Source organism: Myxocyprinus asiaticus, chromosome 24 (genome assembly GCF_019703515.2).
Source record: "Myxocyprinus asiaticus isolate MX2 ecotype Aquarium Trade chromosome 24, UBuf_Myxa_2, whole genome shotgun sequence".
Classification (NCBI taxonomy): domain Eukaryota; kingdom Metazoa; phylum Chordata; class Actinopteri; order Cypriniformes; family Catostomidae; genus Myxocyprinus; species Myxocyprinus asiaticus.
The window spans coordinates 23,338,110-23,355,641 of NC_059367.1; the positions used below are offsets into that span (position 1 = coordinate 23,338,110).

Genomic DNA, 17,532 nt, shown 5'->3' on the forward strand with positions numbered 1-17,532 from the left:
TCTTTTACTGACCTCATGTGAATTCTACTCCTAGAATGAGGAATAAAGTAATTGATAAGACATTTTAATGTCACAATAGTTAAGCATGTAGCATCCTCATATTTAAATGCTCCTCTAAACATCTCCCACAGTGGTGTGGCGGGTGTCTGAATGTTTGCAAACAGTATACCATTGCTTGGCTGTTTAGATCTTCTTTTTACCCCTAAACGAAGAACATCATCTCAGAAAGTATATCGGGGCCTTATGTCATACTTAGTGCTTTTTAGTTGGCCTCTATGGGTGCTGCGAAGTGATATAAACAGTACCGGTAAAGCCAAGTCTCTTTGGATGGAACAAGAGTCCACTAAATAGCAAGTATCAAAATAATGTATGCATGCACACACACTCACACTCTTTACCTCTCTCTGTGGTGAGGAGTGTTTCTGAGTGAGGTAGGGTGTGTGTTCTGTGTGAGGAGTTTTTATGGTCAGGGGGCCGGAGAGCAGGAGTCTATAGAGCTGTTGAGTCTCAGGGAGAGAGACCTGTAGAAGCAAACCCTCTACCATCAGCTCCTCCAATTCTGCACTGAGACCTGAAACACATACACATTCATTTTACAATGTGAACCATCTCTCTCCCTGTTGCTCTAATGCTCTGTCTGCTCAATGAGATTTATGAGAATATGAAAATGCTCTCCAAGTGTATCAGAATGTGAGAAGGATACAAACCCTGAAGTGGAATGCAGCGCTGCTCTGTGTAAAACACAGACTGTTCTTGCCCAGAAACACTCCAGTCCTGACACCGAGATGGAGACAGCTGCTACAACAAAGCAATAATAACAATTTATTGATAGGTAGTAAACATAACTGAGACACAGTCAACAACACAAAATGGCAAAAAAAAACAAAGAAAAGAAAATGTCACAAATATATCGCAAATGTTACAGAAGCGTGGCTGCACAGATTCAAGATACTTGGTAAGTTTTTTTCCCCACATTAAAGAGACAGACAATCTTGATGCGAAACTTGCAAGCCATGTGTCTTACAATGTCTTTCAGCTAAAAAAAATCCAGCTGAAGACAAAACTAATAAAAATCACAGTACATCTTAATATTTAGCACCTATAATTGCCTGAGTACTGCGAAAGACTGCTTGTTTATATATCCTGTTGAAGTTTACATACACCTTAGCCAAATAAATTTAAGCTCAGTTTTTCACAATTCCTGACATTTAATCGTAGAAAACATTCCCTGTCTTAGGTCAGTTAGTATCACTATATTTTAAGAATGTGAAATGTCACAATAATATTAGAGAGAATGATTTATTTCAGATTTATTCCTTTCATCATATTCCCAGTGGGTCAGAAGTTTGCATACACTTTATTATTATCTGGTAGCATTGCCTTTAAATTGTTTAACTTGGGTCAAGCTTTTTGGGTAGCCTTCCACATGCCTCTCACAGTAAGTTGCTTTACAATTTTGGCCCATTCCTCCAGACAGAACTGGTGTAACAGAGTCAGGTTTGTAGGCCTCCTTGCTCACACACGCTTTTTCAGTTCTGCCCACAAATTTTGTATCGGATTGAGGTCAGGGCTTTGTGATGGCCACTCCAATACCTTTGACTTTGTCGTCCTTAAACCATTTTGCCACATGTTTGGAGGTATGCTTGGGGTCATTGTCCTTTTGGAAGAGCTTTAACTTCCTGGCTGATGCCTTGAGATGTTGCTTCAATAAATCCACATAATTTTCCTTCCTCATGATGCCATCTATTTTGTGAAGTGCACCAGTCCCTCCTGCAGCAAAGTACCCCCTTGCTTCACGGTTGGGATGGTGTTCTTCGGCTTGCAAGCCTCACCCTTTTTCCTCCAAACATAACAATGGTCATTATGGCCAAAAAGTTCCATTTTTGTTTCATTAGACCAGAGGACATTTCTCTAAAAGGTTATGATCTTTGTCCCCATGTGCACTTGCAAACTGTAGTCTAGCTTTTTTATGGCAGTTTTGGAGCAGTGGCTTCTTCCTTGCTGAGCAGCTTTTCAGGTTATGTCGATATAGGACTCGTTTTACTGTGGATATAGATACTTGTCTACCAGTTTCCTCCAGCATCTTCACAAGGTCCTTTGCTGTTGTTCTGAGATTGATTTGCACTTTTCGCACCAAACTACATTCATCTCTAGGAGACAGAATGTGTCTCCTTCTTAAGCGGTATGATGGCTGTATGGTCCCATGGTGTTTATAATTTCTTTTTTTTGATGACTTCAACCTAAGTGTATGTGAACTTCTGACTTCAACTGTGTGTGTGCGTGTGTGTATAATATATATATATATATATATATATGGAAATGCCTTGTTTATGAGAGAGGTCAATGGAGAATGGGAAGACTGGTTCGAGCTGACAGAAAGGCTAGGATAACTCAGACATCCACTCTGTACAATTGTAGTTAGCAGAATAGCATCTCAGAATGCACAATACGACGAACCTCGAGGCGGATGGGCTAAAACAACAGAAGACCACATCAGGCAATTTATTAGGACCAATGTGTTCCTAATAAAGTGCTCAGTGAGTATATATATATATAAATTCCAACAATATATGTGTGTGTGTGTGTGTATGTATATATATACACACACACACACACACACACACCAGTAAGTTGTATATGTCTCAGAACATCAGCACTCGGAAACTTCATTGTGTGTATCACGCTGCTCGTGTTCGTGCCATTCTAAACTAAAGTGTAAGAGCAGTGCAGATGTGTTAAGAGCTAGATGCGTCTCTTTACATTTATTTTTGTGACATTACAGATTTTAGCCTGCAGGTGGCGGCAAGACAGTTTTTGTGTGTAATATGAGCCAGTTCAGGTGGCATGCAGTGAGTCAGCGTCAGTCAGTGTTTTTATTCATCAGCACTACATGATCGCTCTGATCACTACTAAAGCTAGGAAATGGCTTTAAACAACTTTAACTAACAACTTAATCGTTAAGGCTTATCACAGCTGAGAGACACAACGGACTGATTAATTACACAAACTCAAGGCTGATTACCTGTTACTGGAATTTCCACATTGGAGAGGACATACTTTTCAAAATGGCGGAGGAGATTGTGATTTCTATAGTGGATGACTCTTGCGCACCGGCTACCATGAAATAAGGAGGAATACCCCCCATCAGATGGCTATTTCTCCACAGAGAAAATAGGATGCATTTGACCAAAATGACATTACCTTCAGAAAGCTGACAAACACACTACAGCATCTCTGCTTGGGAGTGACAACAGGTGATCGCAAACAATCCATCTCTCTCTCTCTCTCTCTCTCACACACACACACACACACACACACACATCCTTGTTTCTCCAATAATTTGTTAGCAACAGCCCAATACTGATACTAATTCTAAAGTGATGTTTTTGAGAAGCTTGGACACATCATTTGATTTGAACCAGCAACAGCAGATTCTGATCCGTGGCATAAGAAAGTAGTTCCATGCACAAATGTGTTTTTTATGACTATACTCCATTTTTTTCTCATTTTTTAAAATGTACTTGTTCATTGAACTGTGGTATATAAGCAATATCACAATCGTGCTATATGGCCCTAAATCAGCACTGCTGTAGGGCCATATCGGACTCTTGCTCGTGTGATTTTGCTTAAATATTGCCTGTGCAATCTAAAGTCTGACCTTCCTATTGTGTCCAGTGGTCCAATGGCTCTGTGTAGGTAAAGCTCCTCTGCAGTCCTGAGAGGTCAGCGAGAGATCATAGGAGTCTATAACCTCTCGTGCTCGTCGCTGCCAGCTGACAGTGCGTTCGATCATGTAACGTAAGGCATCGCCCTCTGGGAGGCGCACACGAATCCGCTGCAGGGATGCCAGAAGGGACAGGATCTTGTCTAGAGGGGGCTTCGTCGACCGTAGACATGACGGACACAGCCAGGCTTTGCTGTCTCGGCGATTCGTGGAGTCGCGCACACACACGCTGTGGAAAGCGTCTCGACATAGCTCACACTGCAGCATGGCACCCATAGGTGGCTTCTGACACACACACACTTTAAGAGCACCGCAGTCCGCTGCAGGTAAGAGCTTTGATTCATTAGCTGCACGAAGAGAGCATAGCGACTCCAACTCCTTCAAACGAACTTCAGCCAAAGTAAACATCTAAGAGAGAGAGAGAGAGAGAGAGAGAGAGAGAGAGAGAGAGAAGTGTGAATGAATCAGAAATAGTACTGTTTTGTTTGTCTGAAACATTTCTGGAATGTTCAGTATATTGAACTTACAGCAGATGCAGAGTCTTTGCTGTCTGAAAGTGCTCGCTCTACATCACTCATACTGTCCAGCTTCACAAGCTTCTTCTTCCCTGATGACACACACTCTCCTTTAACCTTCCTCATCTTCTTCTTCGAAGAGCTGCTCACTTCCCACCGGGGACACAACACCTGAACAGGTGATCAAAACTATTATATCACCCGGACAGAAACACTTTATTTATAATAATGAAACTCAATAATATCTTTGTAGCTCATAAAGGTCAAATGAAATGGGTAAATCCTGTTGGCTGACTTCTTTAAACCACTTAAACTTTTCAAGTCAGTTTTAAAAAGTTACATTTGTGTCATTCTGCCATTTAACAACTAAAACAACTTCCATCTAAAACAGAAAGAAAAAGAAATAGGTTATCCAAAAATTTTAACTTTCATCAAAGCTGGTGCCATGTCTGAATTTGCAGAAGTGCAAATGAGATTTGAGAGCTACAGCAGAGGGGAAGGTTATCAATGAATAACACAATTCTGTGTGTTCCTCACACAAAGCTATCGTGTGGCTTCAGAAGACTTAGAAAAGGGCACAAGTCACATGGAGTACTTTTGTGGTGCATTTTTAGTGCTTTTTGTCATTTTTTTTTTAGCTTGAGGGCCAGTCCAGTCTGAACTTCTTTTGCTTTTCTGAAAAATGGTGTCAGGTGTCTAAACTTATTTTTGTAAACATTCTGCAAAATACTTCCTCTGGGTTCCACAGAAGAAAATAAGACATACAGGTTTGGAACAAAATGAGTGAAGGATGACATAATTCTCATTTTTGGTTGAATTATTTCTTTAAAAAGTTTATTATTATAATTATTTTGTCCAGTCTGACCTCCAAAAGAGTGAAAGGGGAGTTTTTGATGAGAAAGGTTTTTGTGGCCAACTCCTTCCAACTCTGCACCTCTGAGACCAGAACTTCCAGCTGCTTCAGAGGCTCCAGTTGCACAGGGATAGCATGAGCTCTAAGAACCATATCAGAGATGGAGCCGAGAAGCGGAATTCGAACTCCCACCTGTCATCGCAAACAGAATCACATATTAACATAACCTCACATAATTTTATTCTCTCCTAAGACACCTCATGGACATGCATTCAATGGTCATATATAGCTAGTACTCTTGTATGCATACAAGTCAACATGTATACGCTTTACTGAACAAGTTTCTTTAATATACACTACCTGTAGATTGTCAGCTTCCTGAAGCCATTGTTTAGCCATGTTCACTGTGTCCTGTAGTAGAAGGCAGTTTGGCAGGTAGGCTGGTACACCTTCCACCTGAGTCAGTTGGGAACAGAGCATCTCCAAACTTTCTGGAGGCCTAAATACCAACATAATAACAAATGTCAGTTCACTACAGATTCACACTGTGCTGCCACCTGCAGGTGCTCAACATGCACTGCAGGAATTACACAAGGCTCATTCAAGGTCTACTTTGCATTTTCAAGTTTCTTTAGACCTAAACTGATGCAAATCCTCAGCTGTTTTTGTGTGCATGTTCCATCTTTCTTTAAAATAAAAAAGCTTGGTTTTATTTATTTTTTTTATCTAATGTAGTGATATTCATACTGTACATTTTTAAGTGTGGCTTAAGTGTCCAAATACTTCTTGGTGCTACTGTATATGAACATGTATATATACTGTATACACTTATTGAGCACTTTACTAGGAACACTATGGTCCTAATAAAGTTACCGATGTGGTCTTCTGCTGTTGTAGCCCATCTGCCTCAAGGTTCGATGTGTTGTGCATTCTGAGATGCTATTCTGCTCACTACATTTGTACAGAGTGGTTATCTGAGTTACCATAGCCTTTCTGTCAGCTTGAACCAGTCTGGCCATTCTCTGCTGACCTCTCTCATCAACAAGGTGTTTCTGTCCACAAATCTGCCGCTAACTGGATGTTTTTGTTTTTTGGCACCATTCTGAGTAAACTCTAGAGACTGTTGTGCGTGAAAATCCCAGGAGATCAGCAGTTCCAGAAATACTCAAACCAGCCCGTCTTGCACCAACAATCATGCCATCGTCGAAATCTCTGAGATCACATGATGGTTGATGTGAACACTAACTGAAGCTCCTACCCGTATCTGCATGATTTTATGCATTGCACTGCTGCCACAAGATTGGCTGATTAAATAATCGCATGAATAAGTTGGTGTACAGATGTTCCTAATAAAGTGATCAGTGTGTGTATGTGTACATCTGTGCTGCCCCCACCTGGCCTTGAGCAGTGACTGCGCTTTCTCCTCCAACTCCTCTGAGATCGTGAGCAGTTCCTGCAGGCGAGCCATCGTGCGTTCGGTGGAGGGATGTGGTGTCAGTCCGACTCCTCGATCGATCAGCCGGCGCATGTTGTCCAGAGAGAGGCCGCAGGGGTTTGTCACTAGATCCTCTGCTTGCCGAACTCCCGCCAACCAACGAGCCTGCTCCAAACGATCCCGTAATTGCGGCAACTCCGGAAGAAACACGTCAAACTGAGAGCCCTCCTCCAGCAAGGACTCAATCTCACTAACAGAATCAGCACTCACTTCATCAGAGAGAAGCTTCTCACTGTGCTGCTGGAAATCCTCAATGCTATTCAGCAGCTCCTGAGAGAGAGAGAGACGAGAGAAAGAGTAATGGATTTAGTTAATAGCTTCTATTGCACGAGCTAAATTAGCCGGAGGCATTCAGAGATTATCGGTTCTTCAAATTCTGACATCAATTACTCACCCTTATGTTGTTCCAAACCTTTGTGACTTTCTTTCTTCCATAGACCACAAAAGGAAATATTTGGCAGAATTAAAAAAAAAACATTTAATACAATAAAAGTGAATGGTGACTGAGGCTGTCATTCTGTCTAACATCTCCTTTTGTGTTTCATGGTATAAAGACATTCAAATGGGTTTGGAAAAACATGAGGGTGAGTATAAAATGACAGAATGTGTTTTTCTACTTTTAGTTAAGAAAACTGCCTGTGCTATGGTGCATCTTGCATGTGTGTGTGTGTACATGTGCGGAAGTCACCTTCAGAAGTGGTGCCTGTGTCAAGCTACAGGGCAGGTTATAAAGCTGCCGGACGAATGATCTCATTTCCTCCACAGAGAGCTGATTTAGAGATTTCCCCCCGCCTGTGCGGTACCTGCAGACAGACGATGACATACAGACATAAACACATATGCATGTATGCATACACAAAATTCATATGCCACATATGTTTTGACCAAACCACAGCACTGTTTGCAGAAAGATGAAGCCACCCACAAAATTCCCCTTAAATGGAAATAAACACACGTGTGTGCTTTAAAGACTACGTGAGTTTAAGTATTTGTATTACATGAGTGTGTGCAGCTATGACACATGTAAGAGTGTGTATCACTTTAGCATGTGTGAGTATATGTGAGTTTGTATTACTGTAGTCCGTGTGCGAGTGTATCTCTGTACCTGGTCTGCCTCTTGCCGTTTAGCAGTTGCTGGGCAACAGACGAACATTTCTCAGCATCTTGAGTGACCAGCCTGAGCTGACGTAACAGATCATTCTCTGGGAACGACTTCTCACCGGACTCCTCCAGAAGGGAGCGAAAAACTGTGACATCTACAGCAAAAGAGAGAGAAAGGGTTAGAAAAAGAGACCAAGTGCAAATGTGAAACTTATACTAAAGACAACATGACTCTTCTACTTCCATGATATAACATTTCTGGCTGAAACAGAATGTTCTCTGGGAATAAAGTAGGTTGGGACTATATTTTAATCACTGGGTTTTGTTTGGATTTGGAAAATCCATGTAGTTTGCCTTGGTTACATCGGTAAAAAGTATTTTCTTTGAAAGAGTATGAAAATAACTTTTGTCTGTACAATAATTTGCAGATGATTTGTGCACAGTAAGACAAAGGACTTTTATTAAGAAAGTCAATACTTTTAATTTTGATTTCATATCGTCTTTAATAATCAAGAGGAATATTGGTACACTTAGAGGAATTACCATTGAAGTTTGTACATTTGGTGTCCAAAACGATATGTGATGCAAATAGATTCTCACTTAGCAAAAAACCTCAAACCTCACTGGTACTCCGATCTTTCTTTGCATACTTAAGCCATGCTATATCCATCTGTTGGCTAGACCAAGGAAGTCAAAACTAACAGGAACTCAGGAGTACCTCAGCTAATGTGTTTTGATGAAGGGTTGAAAAAGTAATTATTGTGTCATTATTATTATTTATTTAGTTTTAACGCCTTGTCAGCAACCAGGCTTTTCACATGGCAAACAAAGATTCATCAATAAATATTTACTATATTAAATAAGACAATTTATACAAGATAAAAACTATAAATATCTGTTCAGATGGTACTTTAAAAAAAAATCTATTAAACAAGTCTCTGTATAAAAGCGTTGTCTGATAGTTCCAAAAGTTTTACAGTTCAGTAAAAGTGCTTGATGGTCATAGGGGTTTGGCAAGGTATACATATGGGAGGATCTTAACCAGTCAGTAAATACGCATGTGTTAGTCTTGAATGGCCCAGTCGGCATCTGGTAAACACTATTTGGTCATGCCTAGATTTACAATTTTGAAAGTAATTTCTTTGGATCCTGGGGTTTATTTCATATAATTTATTTCTATTGCACTCATTCCATTCTGATTGCCACTTATTGGTGATATACGAGTTTATTAATGGCCTGAGGTCAGAGGGTGGTATCAGACATTCTGAGATCTCAAAGTTTAATGCCTCTTTTGCAGCCATATTTGCTTTTTCATTTCCTGCCAAACCAATATGTCCCAGCACCCAACAGAGGATATTGTTGAAATCCTTCTGTAATCGATGTATTTTAGTCAAAATGTTTGTAATTATTGTGTTAGTTCTGGAAACTTACTGCGTTTCTTGTCTAGCTTGGCCTCCATGACCTCAGTCACCCTTGATGCCCACTCATCATAAGACTCTGCCCTCTGTCTCACAGCATTCATCATGGGGTAAAGGTCATCCAGTGTGAACCGGTAACTGTGTGGTTGAGTAGTAAATTGAGTGAAACCTTCGCCAGAGATCCTCTAGGTAAAACTTTACCAGATTTAATTCTAATCTGAAAGACTAAACACTTGTGATTCAATTTAACCAACCTAAAACATATTTCTTTAAAAGGAATATTCTGGGTTCAATACAAGTTAAGCTCAGTCGACAGCATTTGTGGCATAATGTTAAAAATAATTTTGACTTTTCCCTCCTTTTCTTGAAAAAAAGCAAAAAACAAAAGTTACAGTGAGGCACTTACAATGGAAGTGAATGGGGCCAATTTTTGGAGGGCTTAAAAGGCAGAAATGTGAAGCATGTAATTTTATAAAAACACTTCCATTAATTATTTTGCTAAAATGTTATGTGTTTGAGCTGTAAAATTGTTTAAATCGTAGTTTTTAACAGTCGTTTTAAGGTTTTAGTGTTTATGTCGTTACGTCGAGATGGCAACGAAGTGGTAAAATTGGCTATAACTTTACACATAACAAAGTAAAAGTTTATTTATATAGCACAGTTCATACAACAGCTGTTGACCAATGTGCTTTACAATATCAGAAAATCTATAAACACATGAATCAACAATCTAAAAACAAAAGTATGGAGACATAGAAAGAATAAAACAAAACACTCATTAGACAACATTAAAAGCCAGAGAGAAAAGTGCGTTTTTAGTAGTGATTTAAAAATCTGTAGTGTTGGCGCAGATCTGATGTGCAGGGGCAAGCTGTTCAAAAGTTTGGGACCAGCGTTAGCAAATGTACGTTCACCCCTTTGCTTTAATCTAGACCTGGGTTGAGTAAGAAGTCTTTGTGTCCCTGATCTAAGAGCTCTAGGGGGGTAATAGGAACACAGTAGATCAGAGAGATAAGCGGGGGTTAAGTTGTTCAGGGATTTATACACAAATAAGATCATTTTAAAATCAACTCTGAAACGAACCGGTAACCAGTGAAGCGAGGCTAAAATGGGCGTAATGTGTTCACATTTTCGAAGACCCATCAGGAGTCTAGCTGCTGCATTCTGGATCATTTGGAGACGGTCCAGAGTCGTGGAGTTAATTCCATAGTACAGAGAATTACAGTAATCTAAGCGAGATGAAATAAACACATAGATCACTCTTTTGAAATCACGCAATGAGAGAAAGTCTACATGAGTTAACAGGTTAGTAAGCAATTTTATCAACCTAAAATCATGTGAATGTCTATATTGTTTACGTTTTGTGGCTATACTTTAGAAACAGTGAGTATTATAATTAGGGCTGTCAGTCAATTAAAATGTTTAATTGCGATTAATCGCATATTTTTTGTAGTTAATCGTGGTTAATCACAGATTTTGGAAATGCTGAAATTTGACACCATATATAATTATTTTCCTGTCAAAATGCATTTATATCCATCTAAAGAAAGAAAACAAAAAAATATGTAACAATATATTGCTTTATTAACATTTTCCAAACAAAGCCTTCAACAATATGTCATCTATTCAAGTAACATTAAACGTTTTCCAAAGTCTAATTGGGAGGTTGACTTATTGAATTAGTCACCATAGAATGAGTATTCATTCATATTTTCATTCATTTCATATTTCTATATTCATAATTTTACATTTAAAATATTCATCTCATAACATTATTTATGCATTTGCAACTGCTGTGTAAATGCATTTATTCCTGCTCTGTGAAAATACACCTAATTGCCACTTCAGATGTAGCTTCTGTGCCACCTTTGCTGTGTAAAGATGGCTTTAGTCCCCATAGGTTTAGTATTCATTGCAATGGGCATTAAATCCCTTAAACTCTCATCCCCCACAATATTAATCTGCAGGTAGACTGTGGCTATCTGCTTTCCTACAGCAATCCTGAAGCTTCGTTCATGATGCGTCAGAGAGTCAACGCCAGCGTGCAGCGCTGCTTTGAACTCCACAGGAAGATTTGGCGTTCTTCAGTGGTAATTAAAATGCGCTGAATAGACTTGATTTCTATCACAAGTCCCATCTAGGCTTGTTTTGTACATTAAATAATAGCACTAAGAGGTTCTCCATCATTTAATCACTGACAGGGAAGCGCTGTTGTGGTGTGTGTGTCACTGTAACGATTCCTGGTGGACACATTACAAAGGTTCTGCCCTCCCAACAAGTGTTTATGCTGGTTTATGCTGTATTAATGGTAAATGCATTAATCGTGATTAACGGTAAATGTGGTTATTTTTTTATCCCCTTTTCTCCCAATTTTGGAATGCCCAATTCCCACTACTTAGTAGGTCCTCCTGGTGGCGCGGTTACTCATCTCAATCCGGGTGGCGAAGGACAAGTCTCAGTTGCCTCCGCTTCTGAGACCGTCAATCCGTGCATCTTATCACGTGGCTGGCTGTGCATGATACCACGGAGACTCACAGCATGTGGAGGCTCATGTTACTCTCCGCGATCCATGAACAACTTGCCACACGACCCATTGAGAGCGAGAACCACTAATCGCGACCACGAGGAAGCTACCCCATGTGACTCTACCCTCCCTAGCAACCGGGCCAATTTGGTTGCTTAGGAGACCTGGCTGGAGTCACTCAGCACACCCTGGATTCGAACTCATGACTCCAGGGGTGGCAGTCAGCATCAATACACTCTGAGCTACCCAGGCCCCCCTGGTAAATGCATTTTTACTTAATCGCATGTGATTAACGCATTAATTCCAACAGCTCAAATTATAATGTTTATGGATTGGCCCTATTTACTTCCATTGTAAGTGCCTCACTGTAATCCAGATTTTTGCAAAAGAAACAGAGGGACAAGTCAAAATTCATCTTTGTGGTAATCAACATTATGCCAAAAATGCTGTTGATTGAGCTTAACTTGTATAAACCAGATTCTTTTTTTTTTTTTTTTCTCCCTTTGTTCTCCCCAATTTTGAATGCCCAATTCCCAATGCACTGTAGTCCTCGTGGTGGCGTAGTGACTCACCTCAATCTGGGTGGCGGAAGACGAATCTCAGTTGCCTCCGTGTCTGAGACCGTCAACCCGCGCATCTTATCACGTGGTTTGTTGAGCGTGTTATCGCGGAGACGTAGCGCATGTGGAGGCTTCGTGACATCCACCGCGGCATCCAAGCTCAACTCACCACGCGCCCCACCGAGAGCGAACCACATTATAGCGACCATGAGGAGGTTTCCCCATGTGACTCTACCCTCCCTAGCAACTGGGCCAATTTGGTTGCTTAGGACACCTGGCTGGAGTCACTCAGCACGCCCTGGATTCGAACTTGTGACGCCAGGGGTGGTAGTCAGCGTCAATAATCACTGAGCTACCCAAGCCCCCTGGTAAATGAGTTTTTACTTAATCGCATTTGATTAACGCATTAATTCCGACAGCTCTAATTATAATGTTTACGGATTGGCCCCATTTACTTCCATTGTATCACTGTAATCCAGATTTTTGCAAAAGAAACGAAAGGACAAGTCAAAATTAATCTTTGTGGTAATCAACATTTTGCCAAAATTGCTGTCAATTGAGCTTAACTTGTATGAACCAGAATATTCCTTTAATCATGATGATGATTAAAAAAATATTACAACAGGACCTATCTTGACTGATGAAAAGGGAAAAGATAAGGGCTGCCCTTGTATCATGATCAGAGAAGAGTAATGAATGCAGTGAGGACTCACTTGAGTGTGTAGTTGGAGATTGGGCAAGAGCAGAGTTTGTGGGCATGGTGCAGACACACCTGGACTCCTGGTCTACAGGGGCAGGTGAGAGCAGACAGGTAACAGGTGGTGCGACACTTCACACACTGTCTCTCATCATCTGCCAGCAAGTCATATTCAAACAATTCACACTGGACCACCCCCTACAGAGAGAAACAGATGTTCTGAAATATTGAACAACAACCAAAAAATGTCTAGTAAAGTCGGGAAAAATATTTCTTGCATGTAAGCGAACTGATGAAAATGGACAAAGTCATATTACGAACATATATAACCTTATAATCTATTAAAATTATCAATTATGAGGGTATATTCATTTTATGATATAAATTTTTTTGAATAATTCTGTAGTTTTAAAAGCTGGCCCTGATGCTGCAAGTATGCAAGTGACACAACTTCATATTGTTTGTGTTTTCTCACCATCTTTCGGACTTTGTCTCGCAGCTCTCTTTCCTCTCTGATCATGAGCTGCATGTCCTTCTGTACAGCCGATGCCAGAACCACATCCAAGCTGTCAGCCTTCATGGCCATATTACACACCATCTCATCATGAGAGAAAACGCAGTAACGGTGCAGCAGGCGGTAGTGATCCACACACTGACGCCCCAGTGGCATCTGCACACCACATTTATCAAAGCACAACAATGAAGAAATGGATAGAAATAACATAAGAACATCCATCTACACATAACCCTGCTCAAGAAAATCAACAATAATATCAGTCAGTTTCATGGCAGAATTCAGGCTGATCCTATAACAGCTCACCCAGTCCACCGTGCAAAAGTTCACAGCCTCTGCAAAGTTGAAGCCCTGGTTGAAGCCGCTGTGATAGGCTCGTGGAAAAGTGATGACAAATTCTCCTGCACACTGATTGGTTCTGTAAATCTGATGGAACAGAACAGAATGAGTTGGTCCATTAACATAGATGATGAGCATGTGTGTGTTACTCACATACTCTGTGTGAGAGAGAGACATGCGATTATGTGTGAGTCACTCACAGGTACTCCATGGGCCATGAGTGTATTAGGATTCATGATTGTGACGAGCTGGTGTAGAAGGTCTGGCTGAGACTCAAACAGTTCTGGGGCCAGTTTCTTCATGACTGCTTCCAACTGCTCAGCAGCAAATCCCGGAGCACCATACCATGTCTTAGGTTCTCCCCTAACAAACACACAAACAGAAATACATTATTAGGGTTGTCACCAAATGAACTGCCATTTAAAGGGATAGTTCACCCAAAAATATAAATTCTCTGTTCATTTCCTCACCCTCATATCATCCCAGATGTGTATGATTTTCTTTCTTCTGCAGAACACAAATGAAGATTTTTTAATAGTGAATGGTGACCAGACATTTGAAGCTCCAAAAATCACATAAAGGCAGCATAAAACTAATCCAAATGACTCCAGTGGTTTAAGACATATCTTCTGAAGCAATATGATATGTGTGGGTGTGAAACAGATCAAAATGTAAGTCCTTTCTTACCATAAATCCCCACTTTCACTTTCAAAATGAGAAAGAATGTGAAAGTGAAAGTGGAGATAGTAAAAAAAAAAAAAAAAAAAAAAAAAAGGATTAAATATTGACCTGTTTCTTACCCACACCTATCAGATTACTTCTGAAGACATGGATTTAACCACTGGAGTCATATGGATTACTTTTATGTGGTCTTTATGTGATTTTTGGTGCTTTAAAGGCCTGGACACCATTCGCTTGCATTGACCAACAGAGCTGAAATATTCTTCTAAAAATCATTGTTTGTGTTCTGCAGAAGAAAGACAGTTATACACATCTGGGATGGCATGAGAGTGAGTAAATGAGAGAATTTATTTTTGGGTGAACTATCCCTTTAACCATATCAGTCTCACACATCACAATGGATAACATGACGTCCTACCCTGCATTATTTTCTGTATCATTCCAAAATACACACATTAGGGAAGTAACATGCTTTACAAATGCCATTTCAAGTAGTCTTTAAGCATTCTGATGTGTTTATTTTCTGTTATCAAGCATTATAATGCATATATTATAATCTGTACACATATTTGAGCCCTTATTAAGCATTATGAATGGTTAATTACCAGTGCAGGTAGTTGATGGAATAGCTCCAGTGGTCCTCAATGTGCCAGCAGAAAGAGGAGAAGCACATGCCCACGTAGAGCCACGGCAGGGTCATGCCACAGATATCTGCTGTGACGTGGGTGAGCACTGATGGTGTCATCATGGCCATCTTATTCAGGTTCCACCCACAATTAAGGTATTTCTACAACAACCAAACACAGTACAAAATAATTCCATCAATCATGGAATCAGGAGGACTGAATTCAGTTCACAATGGAGCCTGCACAATCGATTTTCTCTCAACTCACCCAGTGCTGGGACAAAAATAAATTTCTTTTGTAAATGTGCAAATGATGGTATTTCAAAGGGAGGAAGCACAGTTTATGGGTTTGGAAACTGAATGAATAAATGTTAGAAGTAAGGAGTAATCTCTAAAAAGTCCTGATATTTCAGCTGTACCTCATCATGTGGCGCAACCTTAAACTTTCCGCCCTTGATTGGAAATCCACTTCCAAATTCTTTCGAGGCAATGTCAGCACCATATTCCACTGTCACATCCTCTTCAATGGTGCCAACCAAACGCCAAAACTCTTTTTCTACCAATTCGGTGGGCACCATCTGAAATACACACAGGTCCATATTAATAAAAATGAATAGAAAGCACCAAAATTTATATCTGGATATGTTATGGTTACTTTCCTTAATGACAAAGTCATCTTTGTAAATCTATATTCATGTAAGTCAATTTCAGAGTTTCATGTGGATTTTGTACATACATGAACAGGCATGTTGAAATAGTCTGACTTGAAGGAGTCAGCCATGTCCCCAAACGCTTTCAGAGAATAGTCCCTGTGCGCTTGCTCGAACCCAAATGCCTCCTGAGGTTTACTGCACTCCTGCGGAAACATATAAATAATGAGTCAATCCCCTGTTCTACTGAATCGAATCCTGGTTTGGCACCAGTATATAAAGCTACATTGATCTTCAATAGGTTAGTGATACTCATACAGAGCAGTTCAGATTCAGTTGCTTCTATTTACTTTAAACATTGAACAAACTCTGTTATTGTTTATTTTGAAAACTACAGATCTGTTCCATTCACCTGAGCCAGACACTTAGGGCACCTCCAATCACCTTTGGGAACATCAGTGAGGGGTGGGATCAAACAGAAGGTGTGGTAGCTGTCATCACAACCGTCACATAGCAACAACCTTTCCTCATCGTTCCCCTTCCCACACACTAAACACACGTACAAGTCCACCTAAAGAAAGAGAGAATTGTATGTTACAATTGTAAGCCATGTAGGGCTGGGAGATATGCAAGAAATATTTTCATGCTATTTTTATAAAAAAAATATTGCGATGTCAGATTACTTCATCAGCCCCCTGCCCATTATGTAACGTTTTACTTACCTGAGACAAGTAATACAAATAAATAGAATTAAAAAAAAATAATAATAAATAATAATAAAAAAAAAAAAACACAACTATAAAAATATTAAAACATGCACCAAGCAGAACTGCCGTAACATTCTTCGCTTTGTCTCATAAATTCAAAAGTTCTTGTGTGTGTCTGTGATAAGGAGTCAGAATAGGTTTTCAGTTGTTCACAGTTTTTCCCATTCCGCAATGTTTAACCTTGAAGAAGGTGAATACGTTTGTTTTACATACTAAAAACCTGCGTAAGATGATGTCGCAAAAAATTTATCTTTTTGGCTGTACTTTATGTAATAAGGCATCCTTGAATAGCGGTTTTATTCAACAATTGTTTGTGTCTGCCTTCCAGGCAAGGCCTTGGAAATTCATTTATTGAAACAGAGAAAACTTAAACCAAAGATATTTCTAAATTAAAATTACACTTCAAATGAAACTAAAAAGCAATTCAAATAACGAAGTGGTACAAAAATCATATAAAACCACTTCCACAAAGCCAAAAATTTACCGTCTCCAACATCCTCCACCGGCCCCATTTGCCGTGATGTAAGTATCAGTCTACGACAACAGGTGGAAAATTATGATCATAAAAGACAATTATAAATGTAAACATAATAATAATAATAATAATAATAATAATAATAATAATAATAATAATAATACTGAAAATAAATAATAATAATTGAAAAATAAATAAATCACCTTTAGAAAAACCCATACATGCCACATAATTTCTACTTTCATAAAACGGCTACAACAGTTTGTTTACTTCACAGTCTGTGCTTAAACGAATAGAAAACACCAGTTTTCCGGTAGCACTTTTATTTACAGTACTTTTATACAGTATTTAATACTGCCTTTAGTTAGTTAGTAAGTAAAAGTTTACGAGGGTGCTTCCCACAGATATTTCAGATAACATAGAAACTGTTGTATTGATCAAGTGTATCTAGCTTTGATACAGCTCAAGCCTTCGTTGCTAGTTCGAAAACATAACTTTAGAACTAGCAACGGAGGATGCACCGCTTTTCGGCATTGGAGTAACAATGTATTGCGTGTGTATGGTGTGTGTGTGTGCATGCACGTGCGTATGTAT

General features: G+C 39.6%; 1 protein-coding gene across 5 annotated transcripts in view; it reads right to left on the reverse strand.

Moving 5' to 3' along the window:
• The window catches only part of LOC127414595 (lysine-specific demethylase 5B-B), a 41,594-nt gene that overhangs the window by 9,387 nt on the left and 14,675 nt on the right, over positions 1 to 17,532 (reverse strand). For 3 of the 5 annotated variants that reach the window (XM_051652733.1, XM_051652731.1, XM_051652735.1), the window contains 18 exons: positions 16,109 to 16,267; positions 15,783 to 15,902; positions 15,466 to 15,624; positions 15,027 to 15,208; positions 13,941 to 14,103; positions 13,708 to 13,827; positions 13,363 to 13,557; positions 12,904 to 13,085; positions 9,120 to 9,244; positions 7,693 to 7,843; positions 7,276 to 7,390; positions 6,487 to 6,857; positions 5,453 to 5,591; positions 5,105 to 5,284; positions 4,252 to 4,410; positions 3,659 to 4,132; positions 708 to 798; positions 399 to 571 (listed from right to left, as the gene is read on the reverse strand). In XM_051652733.1, coding sequence (XP_051508693.1) covers positions 399 to 571; positions 708 to 798; positions 3,659 to 4,132; positions 4,252 to 4,410; positions 5,105 to 5,284; positions 5,453 to 5,591; positions 6,487 to 6,857; positions 7,276 to 7,390; positions 7,693 to 7,843; positions 9,120 to 9,244; positions 12,904 to 13,085; positions 13,363 to 13,557; positions 13,708 to 13,827; positions 13,941 to 14,103; positions 15,027 to 15,208; positions 15,466 to 15,624; positions 15,783 to 15,902; positions 16,109 to 16,267 — 3,258 coding nt within the window. The remainder of the gene's footprint in view (positions 1 to 398; positions 572 to 707; positions 799 to 3,658; positions 4,133 to 4,251; positions 4,411 to 5,104; positions 5,285 to 5,452; positions 5,592 to 6,486; positions 6,858 to 7,275; positions 7,391 to 7,692; positions 7,844 to 9,119; positions 9,245 to 12,903; positions 13,086 to 13,362; positions 13,558 to 13,707; positions 13,828 to 13,940; positions 14,104 to 15,026; positions 15,209 to 15,465; positions 15,625 to 15,782; positions 15,903 to 16,108; positions 16,268 to 17,532) is intronic. The other 2 variants (XM_051652734.1, XM_051652732.1) reach the window with 1 other exon arrangement.